At 47.6% G+C, this 15,495-nt stretch overlaps 1 protein-coding gene across 1 annotated transcript in view; it reads left to right on the top strand.

Annotated features, from left to right (window-relative positions):
• Positions 1–15,495, top strand: part of DOT1L (DOT1-like histone H3K79 methyltransferase) — a 59,802-nt gene that overhangs the window by 41,873 nt on the left and 2,434 nt on the right. The window contains exons 17-27 of the mRNA XM_010001495.1: positions 944–1,045; positions 1,852–1,989; positions 2,515–2,640; positions 3,440–3,921; positions 4,453–4,576; positions 5,365–5,511; positions 6,877–7,003; positions 8,646–9,259; positions 10,573–10,778; positions 11,543–11,607; positions 12,681–13,649. Coding sequence (XP_009999797.1) covers positions 944–1,045; positions 1,852–1,989; positions 2,515–2,640; positions 3,440–3,921; positions 4,453–4,576; positions 5,365–5,511; positions 6,877–7,003; positions 8,646–9,259; positions 10,573–10,778; positions 11,543–11,607; positions 12,681–13,649 — 3,100 coding nt within the window. The remainder of the gene's footprint in view (positions 1–943; positions 1,046–1,851; positions 1,990–2,514; positions 2,641–3,439; positions 3,922–4,452; positions 4,577–5,364; positions 5,512–6,876; positions 7,004–8,645; positions 9,260–10,572; positions 10,779–11,542; positions 11,608–12,680; positions 13,650–15,495) is intronic.

Consider the following 15,495-nt stretch of genomic DNA (forward strand, 5'->3'; position numbering starts at 1 on the left):
CAGTGCAGTGACTCAACCCTTTTCCCAAGTCCTTGGCATGAGCAGCAGCAGGAGCTGATGCCAGGCCCTGGGTTTTCTCACAGGTGTAGAACATGCCAGGGCTGCTGCTTCATGAATGGGTTGCTTGGAAGTTCAAGGTGCATTTTGCCTTTGGCTTCCACTTTCCCAGAGTGATGGCTCAGTTTCTGTGTGATTCCTATTTGGCCTCAGCAGCAAAAGCTGGAGGGAAGTGCAGTCTCCAGAGCCTGCTCTTCTTGCTGCTCTCATCTTCCCATTGGGAACTGGATAAATGAGACTCCTGAGCCGGTCCTGTCTGTGCCCTTTCCTGCTCACATAGTGCATGACCATGACATGAGTAAGCAAGTATCCAGTTAAGGAATGTTTTGGGCAGGAAGTGTTCAGTGAGGGGAAGGTTGGGGTGGCCTGCTGAAGTAAATTTGTCTTTAGAATTACAAGTGGTTTGGCTTATTTATGACTTTCCTCCTACCTCCCCCACAGGGTATTTTCATTTACTGCGTGTCTTCCGTGACTGTTGTGTAGGAAAACTGAACTGAGACTCTGGAGATTCAGATTCTCTTCCCACTTTAGTAACAGTTTTCATACAGATCATCTTTTCCAGTTCCATTTCTGCTCTGTAGGATGTATTATTTCTTTACAGTGTGCTAGGAGGATAAAAAAAATGAATCTTTAAGGCTGTCCTGATTATATTTTACCATGTAGCAGTATAAACTAGTTAAAAGCTCTTTTTCAGGTTATGTAACTTCCCCAGGTGTTGAACACTGACAAACACAGGCTCACAGAAGTCTGGGAGTTCACACACATCCCCTCTGAGCTCAAATTCCCCCCCAGCTTGCTACACAAACTAGATGTGAACATCTTACTAAGATGGACCCTGTTAGATTTGGTACTGAAAGTGGATTTTTCTCACTCTTCCCCCTTCCAGGAAAAGAATGCTCAGCTACTGGGGACAGCACAGCAGTTGTTCACCCACTGCCAGGCACAGAAAGAGGAAATCAAACGTCTTTTTCAGCAGAAACTTGATGAGGTAACCCTGCTCTGCTGGAAGGGGGTACTTCTTAGTCATCTGCATGCAAAGAGTTGGGATAAAAATAAGTTAAGACCAGAGAAATGTCAGATCTTCAGCTTCTGTTTTGCAGAAGATTGTCCTAAATGATGTGGAATTTGTATCATTCTTGGGCAATGTTGTATTTTTGTTGTTGAATTGGTTGTGTGCCACTCTGTGTCCAAGGAGAGGGGGTGGCAGGCCACGGACACTGGTGGGCAGGGAAGGATTCATCCCCTCCTGGTTGAACACACCCTGTGTTGCCAGTGGAAGTTCAGGAGCACAGAAGGAAATATGGTGGCTCTCTACAAAAATAGTGATCTTTTCATAGAATCTTATCATCCCAGAATGGGTTGGGTTGGAAGGGATCTTAAAGCTCATCCAGTCCCAACCCCATTCATGGGCAGGGACACCTCCCACCAGCCCAGGCTGCTCCAAGCCCCATCCAACCTGCCCTTCAACACTGCCAGGGATGGGGCAGCCACAGCTTCCCTGGGCAACCTGGGCCAGGCTCTCACCACCCTCACGCTAATGAATTTCTTCTTCTGGCAAGAAAGTAAATATCAGTTTTCAAGTTGAATTCTTGAAACAGCAGCTTCAAGTGTGAGGTACTTTTGTCCTCCCTGTTTATCCCCCAGCAATGACAAAGTGCCTTGGAGAATGCTGGCGATCATGTGAGCCACAGAAGTTCAGCAGATCTCAGTGACACCTACAGATGTGACAGTCATCTGGAATTAGGCTGTCAACACCTTTTTTGAATGCTCTCTTTTCTCCTCTTCATCTTGTAGTTGGGAGTTAAAGCTCTAACGTACAATGACCTGATTCAGGCTCAGAAGGAAATCTCTGTTCACAATCAGCAACTGAAAGAACAGACAAAGCAGCTGGAGAAGGACAACAGTGAGCTCAGGAACCAGAGCCTGCAGCTGGTGTGTACAACTGGGGACTGAGGAGCAGGGTGGTGGAGGACAGGGCAGGAGCTGAAGGCTGCCCCTGCCTTCAAGGTGTCTTGGATGATGGGGGGAAATGCTGAGGTGACAGTTTGCTCTGGCCTCAGCTGTGGCCCAGGAGCAGCTTTGCACCTGTATGTGCACTTGGTGCTGGCCAGGAGTCTGCAGAGTGCTTGCTTTGTGGCAGCCCTGACTCTTGTGTTCTTCATCTTGGTAACTCAAACTGTTCAGGTAGAGGAGGAGGAGGAAATTTGGATGTGGAAGTGGTTAGGGAGGCTGGGTGATAACACTGGTTTTAGAAGGAACCAGGCCACCTCCTGCCATGTTACCTGGTAACCACAGGACCAAGTTGGTGGTGTTTGGCTTAAGCTGAGAGGAGTTTTCTGTGGGCCAAGAAGCTTCTTGCACATATCCAGCTAAAAGGTGCATGGCTTTCAGCTTGCACCTCGGGTGGTGTGAGGTGGTGGAAGGTTCTTTTGATCTCTTTAACCTCTGTCTTTGCAGCTTAAGGCACGGTGTGAAGAACTGAAGCTGGATTGGTCAACGTTGTCACTGGAGAACCTGCTGAAAGAGAAGCAGGCATTGAAGAATCAGATTTCTGAGAAACAAAAGCACTGTTTGGAATTGCAGGTAAAGAGAAAGAAACAAATCCAGAGTCACCAGCCTGGGGTTGCTCTTGGGTGATGGACCAGTTAAAGGTATTTGGTAAAATAATGGTGTTAGAGAATAAGTTAGATGGCTGGTTTTTCTCCTCCACCTTTCCCCCTCTCCTCATCCCTGGAGACTAATCTTTTTATTAAAGGGTTTTAGTAAACTTGAAAGAATAAGGATGTGGGTACAATGGCAAGATTTCTTGGTAATGCTGTGGAAGAAGGAATCCTGGTTTATCATGACACACCGTTCTGTCCTGGTGGAAAGAAGGGTCCTGCCTGTTTGCCTATGTGGCTTCATGGGAATGTCTTCTGTGTGCTCTGATGCCTTGATTCAGGAATCAGATCCCACAGAATGTCACTTGCCATAGTGAAAAGAAATTAAACTCTTGTGACTGAAGAACTTCTGTTTCCCTGAGAGATCAGCACTAGAGCCAGTCCAGCTTTCTGCTGGATCCCTTGACACAAGGTGACTGTTCCCTTCAATAACTGGCAGTGTTGAGTTACTCTCTGCTCTCTAGATAAGTTGGAGATATTTTATTTGCTTTAAAGATCTGAAAGGTGCTTCTCAAGAGTCTCTGAGCCATTCCCATCTGCCTTTTGGTCTCAGGCTCAGAGCAGCACATTGAAATTTGTTTCCCAAAAGGTAGGCCAATTGTTCCGCACTGTTCCCAGAAATGGGACCACTTTTCCTGAGAAGGATATCAACACCAAACTCCATAACGTGATAGAATTGTTCAATGTGGTCTTTAATCATTGCCTTTCTCCTTCTTTTAAAGATCAGTATTGTGGAACTTGAGAAGAGTCAAAGACAGCAGGAGCTCCTGCAGCTGAAGTCCTACACGCCCTCTGAGGAGCCACTGTCCGTTCAGCTACGCAATAAAAACCACCTGAGCCGGGATCCTGAGCCTGATCACAGCAGGTTCCAGCTGGAGCTGGAATGCTCCAAGTTTCCTCTGCCCCACATGAATGGCATGAGCCCTGAACTGTCCATGAATGGCCATGCTACTCCCTATGAAATTCATAACACTTTCAGCAGGCCCTCTTCCAAGCAGAACACCCCTCAGTACACGACCTCTCACCTGGACCAAGAAATAGTTCCATGTACCCCAAACCACAGCAGCAGACAGAAGGGTGACAAGATGACAAGCTTGTCCTTACCTGATTACACCAGGTTTTCCCCAGCTAAAATAGCACTAAGGAGACACTTGAATCAAGACCATGCAGTCAATGGAAAAGCAACGACTAATGAGATACAGAGGTGAGACCCATCATTTCCTGGGAGGGGGCAGGAGGGGTGATCCTGTTGCTGGTTTTTAACAACAGTGGCTTCTTGGGATCATGGAAAAATATTTTTTGAAGTAGAGTTTTATACACTTGTAAAAATGTTGTGTCAAGAAAATCATAGAATCATAGAATGGTTTGGGTTGGAAGGGACCTTAAAGATCATGAAGCTCCAACTTCCCAGGGACACCTCCCATCAGACCAGGCTGCACAAGCCTCATCCAACCTGCCCTTGAACACCTCCAGGGATGGGGCTTCCACAACCTCCCTGGACAACCTGTTCCAGTCCCTTGCTTCCCTCATGGTGAAGAATTTCTCACCTAAATCTCCTTCTTCCTTCTTTCTCTCCTAAATCTCCTTCTTCCAGTTTAAGACCATTACCCCTTGTCAGCATTGACAGCTGCTGGGGTATATAAGTAGGTCCAGTGCCTTGGGTTTGGTGCAGGAATTCCTTGCAAAAGAAAATCAATTTCCTTTTGTGCTCTAACAACACACATCTCTGTTCCAGAGCTGACCATGTCAAAGAGAATGGCCTTACTTATCCAACCCCTGGTATTTCAAATGGCATAAAGCTGAGTCCTCAGGAAACTCGGCCCTCTTCCCCAGCAGCCTTACCAATGGCAGGAGAGAAGGTGAGAGACCTGCTTGTGCTCCAGGGCAGAGATGCTGGTAGGGCAGAGAAAAAACTGGCCAAACTAGAGGATGCAGGCATGCTCCTTTCTCTGGTCAGTTTGGCATAACACAAAATACAGCAGGTGTGGAACAACAAAATAAGGTGGATGGAGAGAGTACTGTGCTCGTGGGAGATGTGCTTGCCTCTCAGTTGCATGTGAACTGTGCCAGTAATGCAGTGGGACTTCCTTTTCATCTGGTGTGTGTCTACTCAGACTTGAAAAGTAGGTTCTTTCATAGCTAAAAATAACAAAAAATTGTCCCCATAATTGATCCAGCCATGAATCATATTGGTGCTCGTTTCAGAGCAAGCAGGTGCCCTCCAACAGGAGGTTACCATGGAAATATTTCAGGCCACTACATCTTCTGCATGCAGGGGGCCTCAAGATAAGAATTCTGTAGAGTGTTTTTCACAGAGCTCTAACAAAGACACTAGATAATGAGCTTGCCTAAGGCATCCTTTTCCTTATGCTTGGGGCCAGCAGTAGCTTTAATTTATATCTTTCTGTGCTGTTGGATATTGCTGTTCCAATAAATCTGTGCTGGTACCAAAGCTGCTCTGGGCATGCCCTGTCTTTGCTGCATAGTCATCACTCCTAAATATGTAATTCTTTACAGAAAGAAAGGGGGGGGAGGGAAGGTAGGGACACAAAACAGAAATGAGCAGGTTACCATGAGTGAAAAAAAATCTTTTCAGTCACAGCATGCAGTGCAGTTAAGAACACGGTTTTCTTTTTTGTCTTCACAGGTTTTGAGAGAGAGAACCTCTGTGAGTAATGGAGAAACTATCACCAGCCTACCTATCAGTATTCCTCTCAGCACAGTGCAGCCCAATAAACTCCCTGTTAGTATCCCTCTGGCCAGCGTAGTCCTACCTAGCCGTGTTGAGAAGGTGGTGAGTAAGGGATTGTCAACACTTTCCATCCCTAACCAAAATCACCCTGGGCAGTAATGGGGTGCTGTGCACCCAAAATCCTTAGTGGGCTGCTAATCTCCAGTGTCTGATGCTTTGGGGGAAGCTGCTGTTGGGATGCATCCTCTTGGCTCTTCATTGTTCTGTAGATGTTTCCTCCTGGGGCTGTGGGGTGGTGATGTTTCAGTCAGGAAGGAAAGGAAAGCACAAGCCTCAAGGGAGCCTGGGCTTAAACATCTGGCTGGGTGGAAGAGCTGCAGACTCCAAATGTTTGTGGCAGTGAAAGCAGAGAATCACACGTGTCAGTTTGTTCTTAGCCCCTGTCATCTTACATGACCTTGGGGGATAAATTGTTTTGCCTCACTGAGGTCAGCTCAAAATTGTCCCTCTTTATCACAAAGATGTGAAGGGTGAACTCAAATAGCACCTTTGAGGCTGAAATCTAAGGTGTGAGTGATTGCTCTGGAGCAGCAGAGCAACTAGAGAACTTTTGGGGCCATCTCCTTTTTGAAACCCTGAGAAGTCCATGCTTGTGCTGTGCCTGATTTGCTACCCACGCTGCTCTCAGTGGCAGAGGAGTTTAAAAAAGCCTGGTCCAGATTCTTCCAAATGTTTGTCACAAAAATGCTGCAGTAGAGAACTGCAGAACTTCTGCTCTCACATGAGAGCTGTGAATTTAGAATCCCCCTCAGATGCCTGCCTGACAGTCCCATGTTTGGAAAGCTGGAGATGTTTCAGAGTTTTGCATCCATTATCTGTTCCCAGCTGTAGACATTTGGTTGTAGCAGAACTACAGTCTGCCCAGCTCCAAGCACTTGTGTGCCCTCAGAGAGGATGCTCAGGATGGTCTCTCACTTCACCACAGGGTTTATTCAGGCCCCTACAGCTGTTTTGCCTGTTTGGGCAAACACCACTTGGTGGCTGTACCCTCAGTGTAGCAGAGCACACAGCCTGGTGCTTTTCACCTTCACTTTGGGGAGCTTTGTGTGCACAGGCTGGAGGACACCACAGAACCATTTGTGTCCTGTGTGGCTGCCAGTGGAACAGTGGACCAAGGTGTTCACTCCCTGCCTGTAGCTCTGTCCTGAATCTCAGCTCCCTGGGACAATGAGCCTTTCTCCCCTCTCTGTGTGATACCTGCCAGCTCCTATTGCAGTGTAATTAATTACTCTATTTATTTTTGTCCCATAATGTGCTGATCTATGTTTTTTTCTCAAACCAAGCAGCAAAATCTAGGTTATGTAGGAAGCAGAGCCACTTTCCTAGGTAGATCATCTAATGCATGTGAATTTTATTTCAACTTCTGAGTGTGTTTCCTATACTAACCTGCCTGTTTCTCTCCCCCAGAGAAGCACACCCAGCCCAGTTCATCAGAGTAGAGACTCCTCGACACTTGAAAAGCAGATTGGTGCTAGTTCTCATAATGGTGTAAGCAATGCTGCTGGAAACAAGCCACTGGCTTTGGCTACCTCAGGTAACACCTCCCCTCCGTGACTGTGCCCTGCCCTGTCGTGACAGCACCTGTGGGTGTGTTGCTGTGTCCTGACAGCACCTGTGGGTACTCTGCTGTGTCGTGACAGCACCTGTGGGTGCCCTGCCATGTCGTGACAGCACCTATGGGTGCCCTGCTCTGTTATGACAGCACCTGTGGGTGCCCAGCTGTGCCATGACAGCACCTGTAGGTGCTCTGCTGTGCCATGACAGCACCTGTAGGTGCTCTGCTGTGTTGTGACAGCACCTCTGGGTGCTCTGCTGTGTCGTGACAGCAGCTGTGGGTGCCCTGCTGTGTCGTGACAACATCCCCCAGGAGATGTCACCCCCCTGTCTTGTCACACCCTCCCCCCTGTGCTGTCACCCCCCAGCTCACTCCTCAGGGTTTTCCAGGCACTTCTTGCCAGGTCATTCAGGCAACAGACTAAGTGTGTGGTAACTCCTGGAGGAGGGTGATGAGGGTGTTTTGAGGCAGGATGTCCCCGCAGCTGGGGGGTGTCCTGGTGTAAAAGCCTTTACAGCTGAAAAGCTTTGATGTGCTTTACCTGAACCTTGCAGTGTTGAGTCAAGAGCTGCTTGTGCAGATTCCTCTGTAGGGATCAAGAGGTTCCTGCCTTCACAATGGGACAAACCCAAGGTCTTGCCTGGCTGTGCTAGGAGCTGGTGATCAGGTCCTTGATGCAGGTCACAGTGCTGCCTCATGAGGCACCAGGAACTGGGGAGGGAGAAATGTCAGATGGGAGAGGGCAGGGCTGCCTTGAAGTGCAGACATTGCTTCTGAACTTGCTCTTCTGTGAAAACTGTGGCCTTGAGCTATTCAGGATATGGGAATGTTGTGGATCAGGACAGTAGGTTCTCACATACAGAAGTTATCCTACAGCTGGTCCCTCATCAGAGGGTCATTGTTCTTCATGTTTGCCACCTTGAGGGGCTTGTGTTGTCTTGCATCTGTTTTGCAAAGAAGGGCTCGGCTGCAATTTTCTAGAAATCATAAAAAACCCTTGGTGTAAACCAAGACCATGTTCCCTTCTACCCCTTCCATTTAGGCAGCCCAGAGACAGGGCCTTGCCCAGAGCACTAAACCCACTGATGATACACCAAGACAAATGCTTAATTCCCTTTGCCAGCTTCCTCCCACGTGGCATTCTTCTGCCACAGTTTCTTTGAAGAACTCTCACTCCCTAAGCCACAGCTTTTTGTTCATTGTGAGAAGGAGGTGGGCTGTAGAGATGACAGAGTCCCTTCTTTTTTGGGAAGGAAAGGGACTGAATTTGGCCATGAAGATAGGAAGGAGTTGAGAGTAGAGGAGCCCTGATTTCAGAAAGCGGAACAGCTCAAGAGAAACTTACACCTGAATTTCCATTAAAAAAGCCTAGTGGAGTGTAGGATATATCCATATAACACATGGATTTTCCCAAATTGGCCAAAGAGTAGTGAAGATCCTTAACCCCTTAAGCCATCAGCACCCAGAGCCACCTTCTCAACTGCCCTGTGTCCAGAGCAGCTGGGCAGTCGCTGGCTGATCTAACCCAGGTAGAGCTGACACCATCCCAGCCACCCCAGCAATCTAGCACTGTGAACTCTCACTTGGCAGGAGCAATGATGTATACTTTCCCTTTCAACAGGTTTTTCTTACTCTTCTGGCTCCGTGGCAGTCAATGGAAATCTTACAAACAGCCCAGCCCATCTTAATCATAGTGTTGATCAGGCAGCTCTGGACGACTCTGGGAGTCTGTTTAACTCAGTAGGGTCTCGGAGTTCCACTCCACAACATCCTTTGCTAATGATGCAGTCAAGGAACTCTGGGCAAAACTCCCCTGCACACCAGCACTCAACAAGCCCCAGGTTAAATGGCACCTCCCAGAGCCTGGTAGGGGTTTTACAATATGCAGATGCTCAGAAGATGTTTGCCGAAGGAACAAAGGGGGATCTTCAGTCTGATGCAGCGTTTTCAGATCCTGAGAACGAGACCAAGAGAAGAATCATCTTTACAATCTCTCCTAATACAGGACATGTAAAACAATCCCCTTCCAACAAGCACAGTCCCCTGGCCACGAGCACTCGGCTGGACTGTGGCCAAGCACACGTGCAGGACGGGAAGAAGCGCGGCCGGAGGAAGAGATCGTCCACCGGGACCCTCGGCGGGACCTCCGGGGTCTCCCCCAAACGCAAATCCTTGCCTGCTGTGTCTGGGCTCTTTACACAACCATCAGGTTCACCACTCAACATCAATTCCATGGTAAGGGCAAAAAGGAAGAGATCTAGTCAATGAGGAGTTGTTCTTTTTGTGTTAGAAAGAAGCTTCAAGTGTTGCGGATTTAACATCTCCCGGTGCCGGGACTAGAGTGGGGTGAAGGTTGTTAGGGTTTGGCTCCCAAGTTGGCAGTCAAACCAGTAACAATAATGCTTTCAATCCTCCCCCAAAATATAGAAACAGAGAGGAAAAAAATGAGAGAGGCTTTCTGGGTTGAAAAGTGACACAAATTGATTGTAATCATTAATGAAAAGGGAATATATATACATTTATAAAGGGACGTGCAACATCCGATCCCCTCCTCCCTCCCCCAGGGACTCCCACAGGCTCCCAGCTGAAGGGAGGAGTGTCTGGGTGCATGGATGGGTCCTTGGATGTGGCTGTGAAGAAAAATGGGGGAAAAAAAAAAAGCCAAAGAGAGGGTGATAGAAGCAACAGTAAGCAGAAAAAGAGAGAAAAAGGAAGGCAAAGGCTTGACTTCTCTGATGCCTTAACCTCCACCAAAAGCCACACAGAGAAAATATTAAGAGAAAGGAATATTCTGATTTGCTGACCTGCCTTCAGTCTAGTCTGCTCCCCCCTGGGGGGGGGAGGGTTAAACTGCAGACATGAGCTTCAGAAGTGTCCTTGGTTGTTATCACTCCACTGCATAACAGTCCACTGGAGCTGCTTAAAAAAGTTCACTGAAAGTTAAAAAAAAACAGCAAAGAGAAAATTTGCTCCATCCTGGCTCAAACCAGGACAAGGTGCTTTGTGGAAATGGCCCTTCTGAGAGGCCAGAGTGTTACCAAGAAGTTGAACTGTTCCTGTGGAGGTAGAACATTTTTGGAGGGTCTTTGCTGTAAGTTGTAATTTGAAAAGGATCTATTCCCTTACGACAAAGAGCTTGTTTCTGCAGTGAGTTTTAAGCTGTAGGTTAAATATTTTGCAAATAGTTTAAACTCAGATTGACTAAATAGTGTTAGAGTGCCAGAAGCATATGGTGCTTGTGCATAATTAAGCCAGCTATACAAGTTGTGTTCATGTGATCCTACAGTGGTAGTTTGTGATTATCCTGTGACTTCATTTCTGTGTTTAAACATGAAATTGAAGAATGAAAATGAGATCTTTTCCAAATGATGTTAAAGCTTTCATCCCAGGCTCTGATGCAGGGTGGTGGAGTGTAACAATGGCAGTGCTAAGCTGTTGGCATCTCCTAAAGCTGAGCAAGATAAGCCTGCTTATAATATCCTTTAAAAGATGCTGTGTTTCTAAAGGGATGCTCTCATCTGTAACTGCTTTCTTTCCTTCTTGCCCAGGTCAATAACATTAACCAGCCTTTAGAAATAACAGCCATTTCCTCTCCTGAAAACTCCCTGAAGAACTCTCCTGTTCCTTACCAGGACAATGACCAGCCCCCAGTGCTGAAAAAGGAAAAGCCCCTCATTCAGACCAACGGTGTCCATTACTCTCCTCTGACATCAGATGAAGAGCAAGGATCTGAAGATGAGCACAATAGCAGCAGGTGAATGCACAGCCAGGGGTTTCAGGAGATTTCTCTGAGGGCTGATAATGCTCCTCTAAAGCAGAGGGGTGTGTTAAGGCTTCTTTGTTCCCTCTGCTTGGAGATTGATTCCCTTATGCCAAGCCCCTCACACAGCTGAAATTCTGAACAGGGAAGGTATTAGGGAAAGTTGTGCTTGAACGTGGGAACCTCCTGTTGCTGTGTTGGCAAGGCTGGCAGAGTCTGGCCTCTGAAAGAATGAATGTAGAGGTGATTGTTTTACTACATTGCTTTGTAGGAGCACTGAGGCTGTGTGTGTCATCTTTAATTGAACTAAGAATCTCTCTCCCACTTGATCCCAGTTTCCCCTTGATTCAAAATTCTTCACTTCCTGCCCCAAACTGATGTGTTGCTCTGAAAATTAAGTCTCTGCCACCTTTTGCCTGTGGAAAGCAATTTTTTTTCTTGTTTAAGGTGTTCCAAAAGTAACACAATAGAAATGAGAGCAGCATCCTATCCTGCTGCTGCTTGTGAAAGAAAAGCAACAGTGGAATCATCTGAACATGCACTGATCTTGACAAAGAACAACACTTCTGTAATAGCTTCTACTTAAAAACTTGTGGTGGATTTTATTATACTTTTAAGTTCTTTTAATAACCCAGTTTAGTTGTCTTTCTATGCTCTAGTCCACTGCTAAGATGTGGACACGAGGAAGATAGTTATGAGGGTAAATGTGCAACAAAAGGTCTGCAATGAGTGCTCTAACCTTTTTATTTTCCCACTAGAATTGAGAGGAAAATTGCAACAATATCATTGGAAAGCAAATCTCCACAGAAGGCTGTTGAAAATGGTAGGTGTAAGGAATGTTGGTTGGTTGTTAGAAGGGTTGGATCTAGGAATGGGTGACTGTTAAACAGCAGCAGCTTTTCTGTGCTGCTGAATCACAGGATCACAGGATTTCAGGGGTTGGAAGGGACCTCTGAAGATCATCCAGTCCAACCCCCCTGCCAGAGCAGGACCAAAACCAGGGCAGGTCACTCAGAAAGGCATCCAGACAGGTCTGGAAAGTCTCCAGAGAAGGAGACACCACAGCCTCTCTGGGCAGCCTGTCCCAGGGCTCTGTCACCCTCACACCAAAGAAGCTCTTCCTCATGTTGAGCTGGAACTTCCTGGGCTCCAGTTTGAATCCATTGCCCCTCGTCCTGTCCCAGGGCACAAGTGCTAGTGCAGTTCTGCCAGGGCTTTGAAAAATCATAAATAAGACAAGTGGCTGATGAATTAGAAATTTTGGGTCAGTTCTGTAGTCACAGGTCACCAAAGGCCTGACTAGCTTGTTTGGGTTTTTTTCAGACTCAGGGTTTGGGATTGGATCCATATAGTAAAAAGGGTGAGGAAAAAGTAGATCAGCATTCTCAAACTTTTTCAGAGCCTTAAACTAAATTTTCAGGAGTTTTAGGTGACTTCACAAATATTTCTGCCTTAGGATCAGAAATAGAATTATAGGGTGATAACAGGGGAGTGCTGGAAGATCAAACCCTGTTCTTAATGAGCAGAGTTGGTGAATGCTGATTTTTATAGAATCATGGGATGGTGAAGGTTGGAAGGGACCTTCAGGATCATCTAGATCCAACCCCCTGCATGGGCAGGGACACCTCCCACCAGCCCAGGCTGCTCCAAGCCCCATCCAACCTGCCCTTCAGCACTGCCAGGGATGGGGCAGCCACAGCTTCCCTGGGCAACCTGGGCCAGGCTCTCACCACCCTCACACTCCACAATTCCCTCCTCATTTCTCCCCTCAATCTCCCCTCTGAGTTTAAAACCATCCCCCCTTGTGCTATCACTGCCCTCTCTGGTGAGAAGTTTCTCCCCATTACCATTTATTGCCATTGAATTTTGACACTTGCACATTTTCTTCCCAACCAGGTGGTGGTTTAGCTGGGAGGAAACAAGCACAAAGCAACGAGAACATCAACAGCAGTAAATGGAAATCTACTTTTTCACCAATATCTGACATCAACCTGACCAAAACTACAGACAGTCCTTTGCAGTCAGTTTCATCTCTGAGCCAGAATTCCCTGTTTGCCTTCAGGCCCTCCTCAGAGGACAGCCTTGCCATGGAGGCCAAGCTCACAGCACACACGAGGAAGAGCATTGCCCTGCCCTCCTCGGGGGCAGAGGGGCTGAGCCCCAGTACAAATCCCACTAATGGTTTCACCTACAACGGGGGACTCTCAACTGACCTGGGTTTACACAGCTTCATGGATGGTGCTTCTCTTCCCCATAAGGCCTCGGACGTGACGACTTCCAACTGCTCCCTGGGTTTCCAGTCACAGCGAAGCAAAGATGTGGGGATGGTGGAAACCAACCCCTTCTTGAACAAGAGGCCACTGGAAGGTCTTGGCACGAAAGGAGAAGATTTGAATCGCTCGGGGGTCAAAGGCAAAGAGATGAATGAAATGAGCATCCGTGCTGGGGGATCTTCAGATAAAAACTCTTTGCAGCACAACGGAAAGGTTGGCAAAGGAAGGGACCGAGATGTGGAGTTTAAAAATGGCCACAACCTTTTCATTTCTGCTGCTGTTTCGTCTGGTGGCCTTCTGAATGGTAAAAGCCTTTCTGCTGCTGATTCTTCAGCAGGCAACCCAGCATCTTCTGTTCAGACACGCCATCCTTTCCTAAACACTTTGACCACTGGATCGCAGTTCCCGCTCGGCCCCATGGCCTTGCAAGCAAACCTCAACTCGGTGACAAATTCCTCAGTATTGCAGTCCTTATTTAATTCAATGCCAGCTGCTGCCAGTCTGGTCCACGTGTCATCAGCTGCAACCAGACTGACTAATTCTCACACTATGGGGAACTTCTCTCCTGGGGTTACAGGTGGAACAGTTGGAGGTAGGCAGAACTCTTTCTCTGGTCTAAGACAGGGCATAAAGGAAAGTCTGACACTGCCTCTCCAGGGGTAAAACCCTTTCACTTTCTGCAGGATGTGAAGCAGATCTGGCCCACATAACCAGTCTCCTCTCTCTTGGAAATGCTAGGATGGGTTCAGTACCCCACAGTGAAATCTCATGAGTTTGTTGTATCACCTTAATGAAAGAATCCACCCAGACTTTGTGATTTCATAATGTGCGCTTGTCCAGGTGTTGCTGTGTTGGAACCACCTTAGGTCTGTCTGCAGGTAAAAGGTTTATCTTGTCATGGTACCAAGTGAAGGATTTCTAACTTGTCAATTTGAGTAAAGGTTGAGATTAGGCCTTGAAATGGATTTAGCATGATCCAGGAAGAGCAACATATCAGTGCCTCCTCAGAGGAGCTGGTGTTGGGAATTGTGTAGCGTTCGGCTCTTGGATGGACACGAAGAGCATTTCTTTGCCAGGAAGGGCAATGCCATATGCACCCTGCACTTCTGGGGTTCTGCACAGGCTTGGCTTCTGGGGCCCAAACTGGAGACAAGCTGGCAGGACTAGAAGATAAGTCTAAACCTGTCATTACTAAGTGTCCAAGGCAGTTTTTCTTACCTGTCCATAATCATTCAGGCACCATGTCGGGAAATCCTAACTCTCACATCTCTCAGCACGTAGATTGGCTGGAAATGGTCTCCCCTCTGCTGCCCTGCAAGGGGGAAGGCAGGAGGGTGGGGAGGGAAGAGCAGCAGTTTGAGTCTTCAGATAAAACAACTCTAGTGACCACGTAATCTCCTCAAAAGCCCACCCGTGTGGTGTAGAACTGACAGGTCTTGGGTCTGACCATTTTTCCTCGTGGCATTTAGAGGTTGGCAGTAGGAAAGGTAAGTGAGATCTTTTGTACCTCCTGGCCTGCACCATTATCTCTCATTGCTTGCTGCCTTCTCATGCTGCATATTTTTGTATGGGGCTGTAACTATTATAATTTTGCTTATTTTTTTTTTTTTCCTTTTGGTTTTGTTTCTCTTGTCACTTGAGACTGTACAAAGCCCATCTGTTGAAGCTGAGTTTTTCTCTCCTGTTTGCAGGTATTTTTAACCATGCGGTGCCTTCTGCCTCCTCTCCTCATCAATTTGGAGCCAGTTTCAGCAGCAGTGCTGTCTCTAGCAGCACAGTGCTAAGCTTAAACCCTCTGCAGGCTGTTGCCAGCACCTCATCCTCATCCTTCCCACCCCCTTCCTCTAATTTAGTAACCTCTAGTGAGACTAGATCTGCTCAGCACCTCAACAGAGCGCCAGTGCAATCTGTTTTCCATCCCCCTCCTCCCCCTCCTAACGTTTCCTTGCCCCCACCCCCTCCATTGCTCACTTCTAACCCTGATCCCCCTCTCCTGCAGACCCTACCAACCATCCCACCCACCGAGGCTTTTTTGCCACCTTCTTCTGCTGCTTCTTCTGCCCAACCCGCTAACGCTTCTGTGTCTATCAAGCTTGCCTCCCTCCAGCACAAAACTTCCCGCCCCTCCTTTACTGTCCATCACCCTCCCTTGCCCCGCCTGGCACTGGCACAGGCAGGGCCCATCATCACCCAGCCCAACGTTGCTGGCACCTCCTCCATGTGGGTGACCCTTGGCATGCAGCCTCCTTACGCTTCGCACCTTTCGGGGGTTAAGCCACGATAAAGAGCTTGGTTAGCTAACAGTTCTTAATATGTAAGGTAAGGCTAGAGGACAAGCAAGAGGAGTTGGGTACCAGGTGATGAATGATGCTGCTTCCTTTTGCAGAGAGGTTGGGGATGGGCTCTGGGGACCAGAGGTGGCCTGTAAAACGGGGGGG

The sequence above is a fragment of the Chaetura pelagica genome, unplaced genomic scaffold, assembly GCF_000747805.2.
Source record: "Chaetura pelagica isolate M959 unplaced genomic scaffold, ChaPel_1.0 scaffold437, whole genome shotgun sequence".
NCBI classification, from domain to species: Eukaryota; Metazoa; Chordata; class Aves; order Apodiformes; family Apodidae; genus Chaetura; species Chaetura pelagica.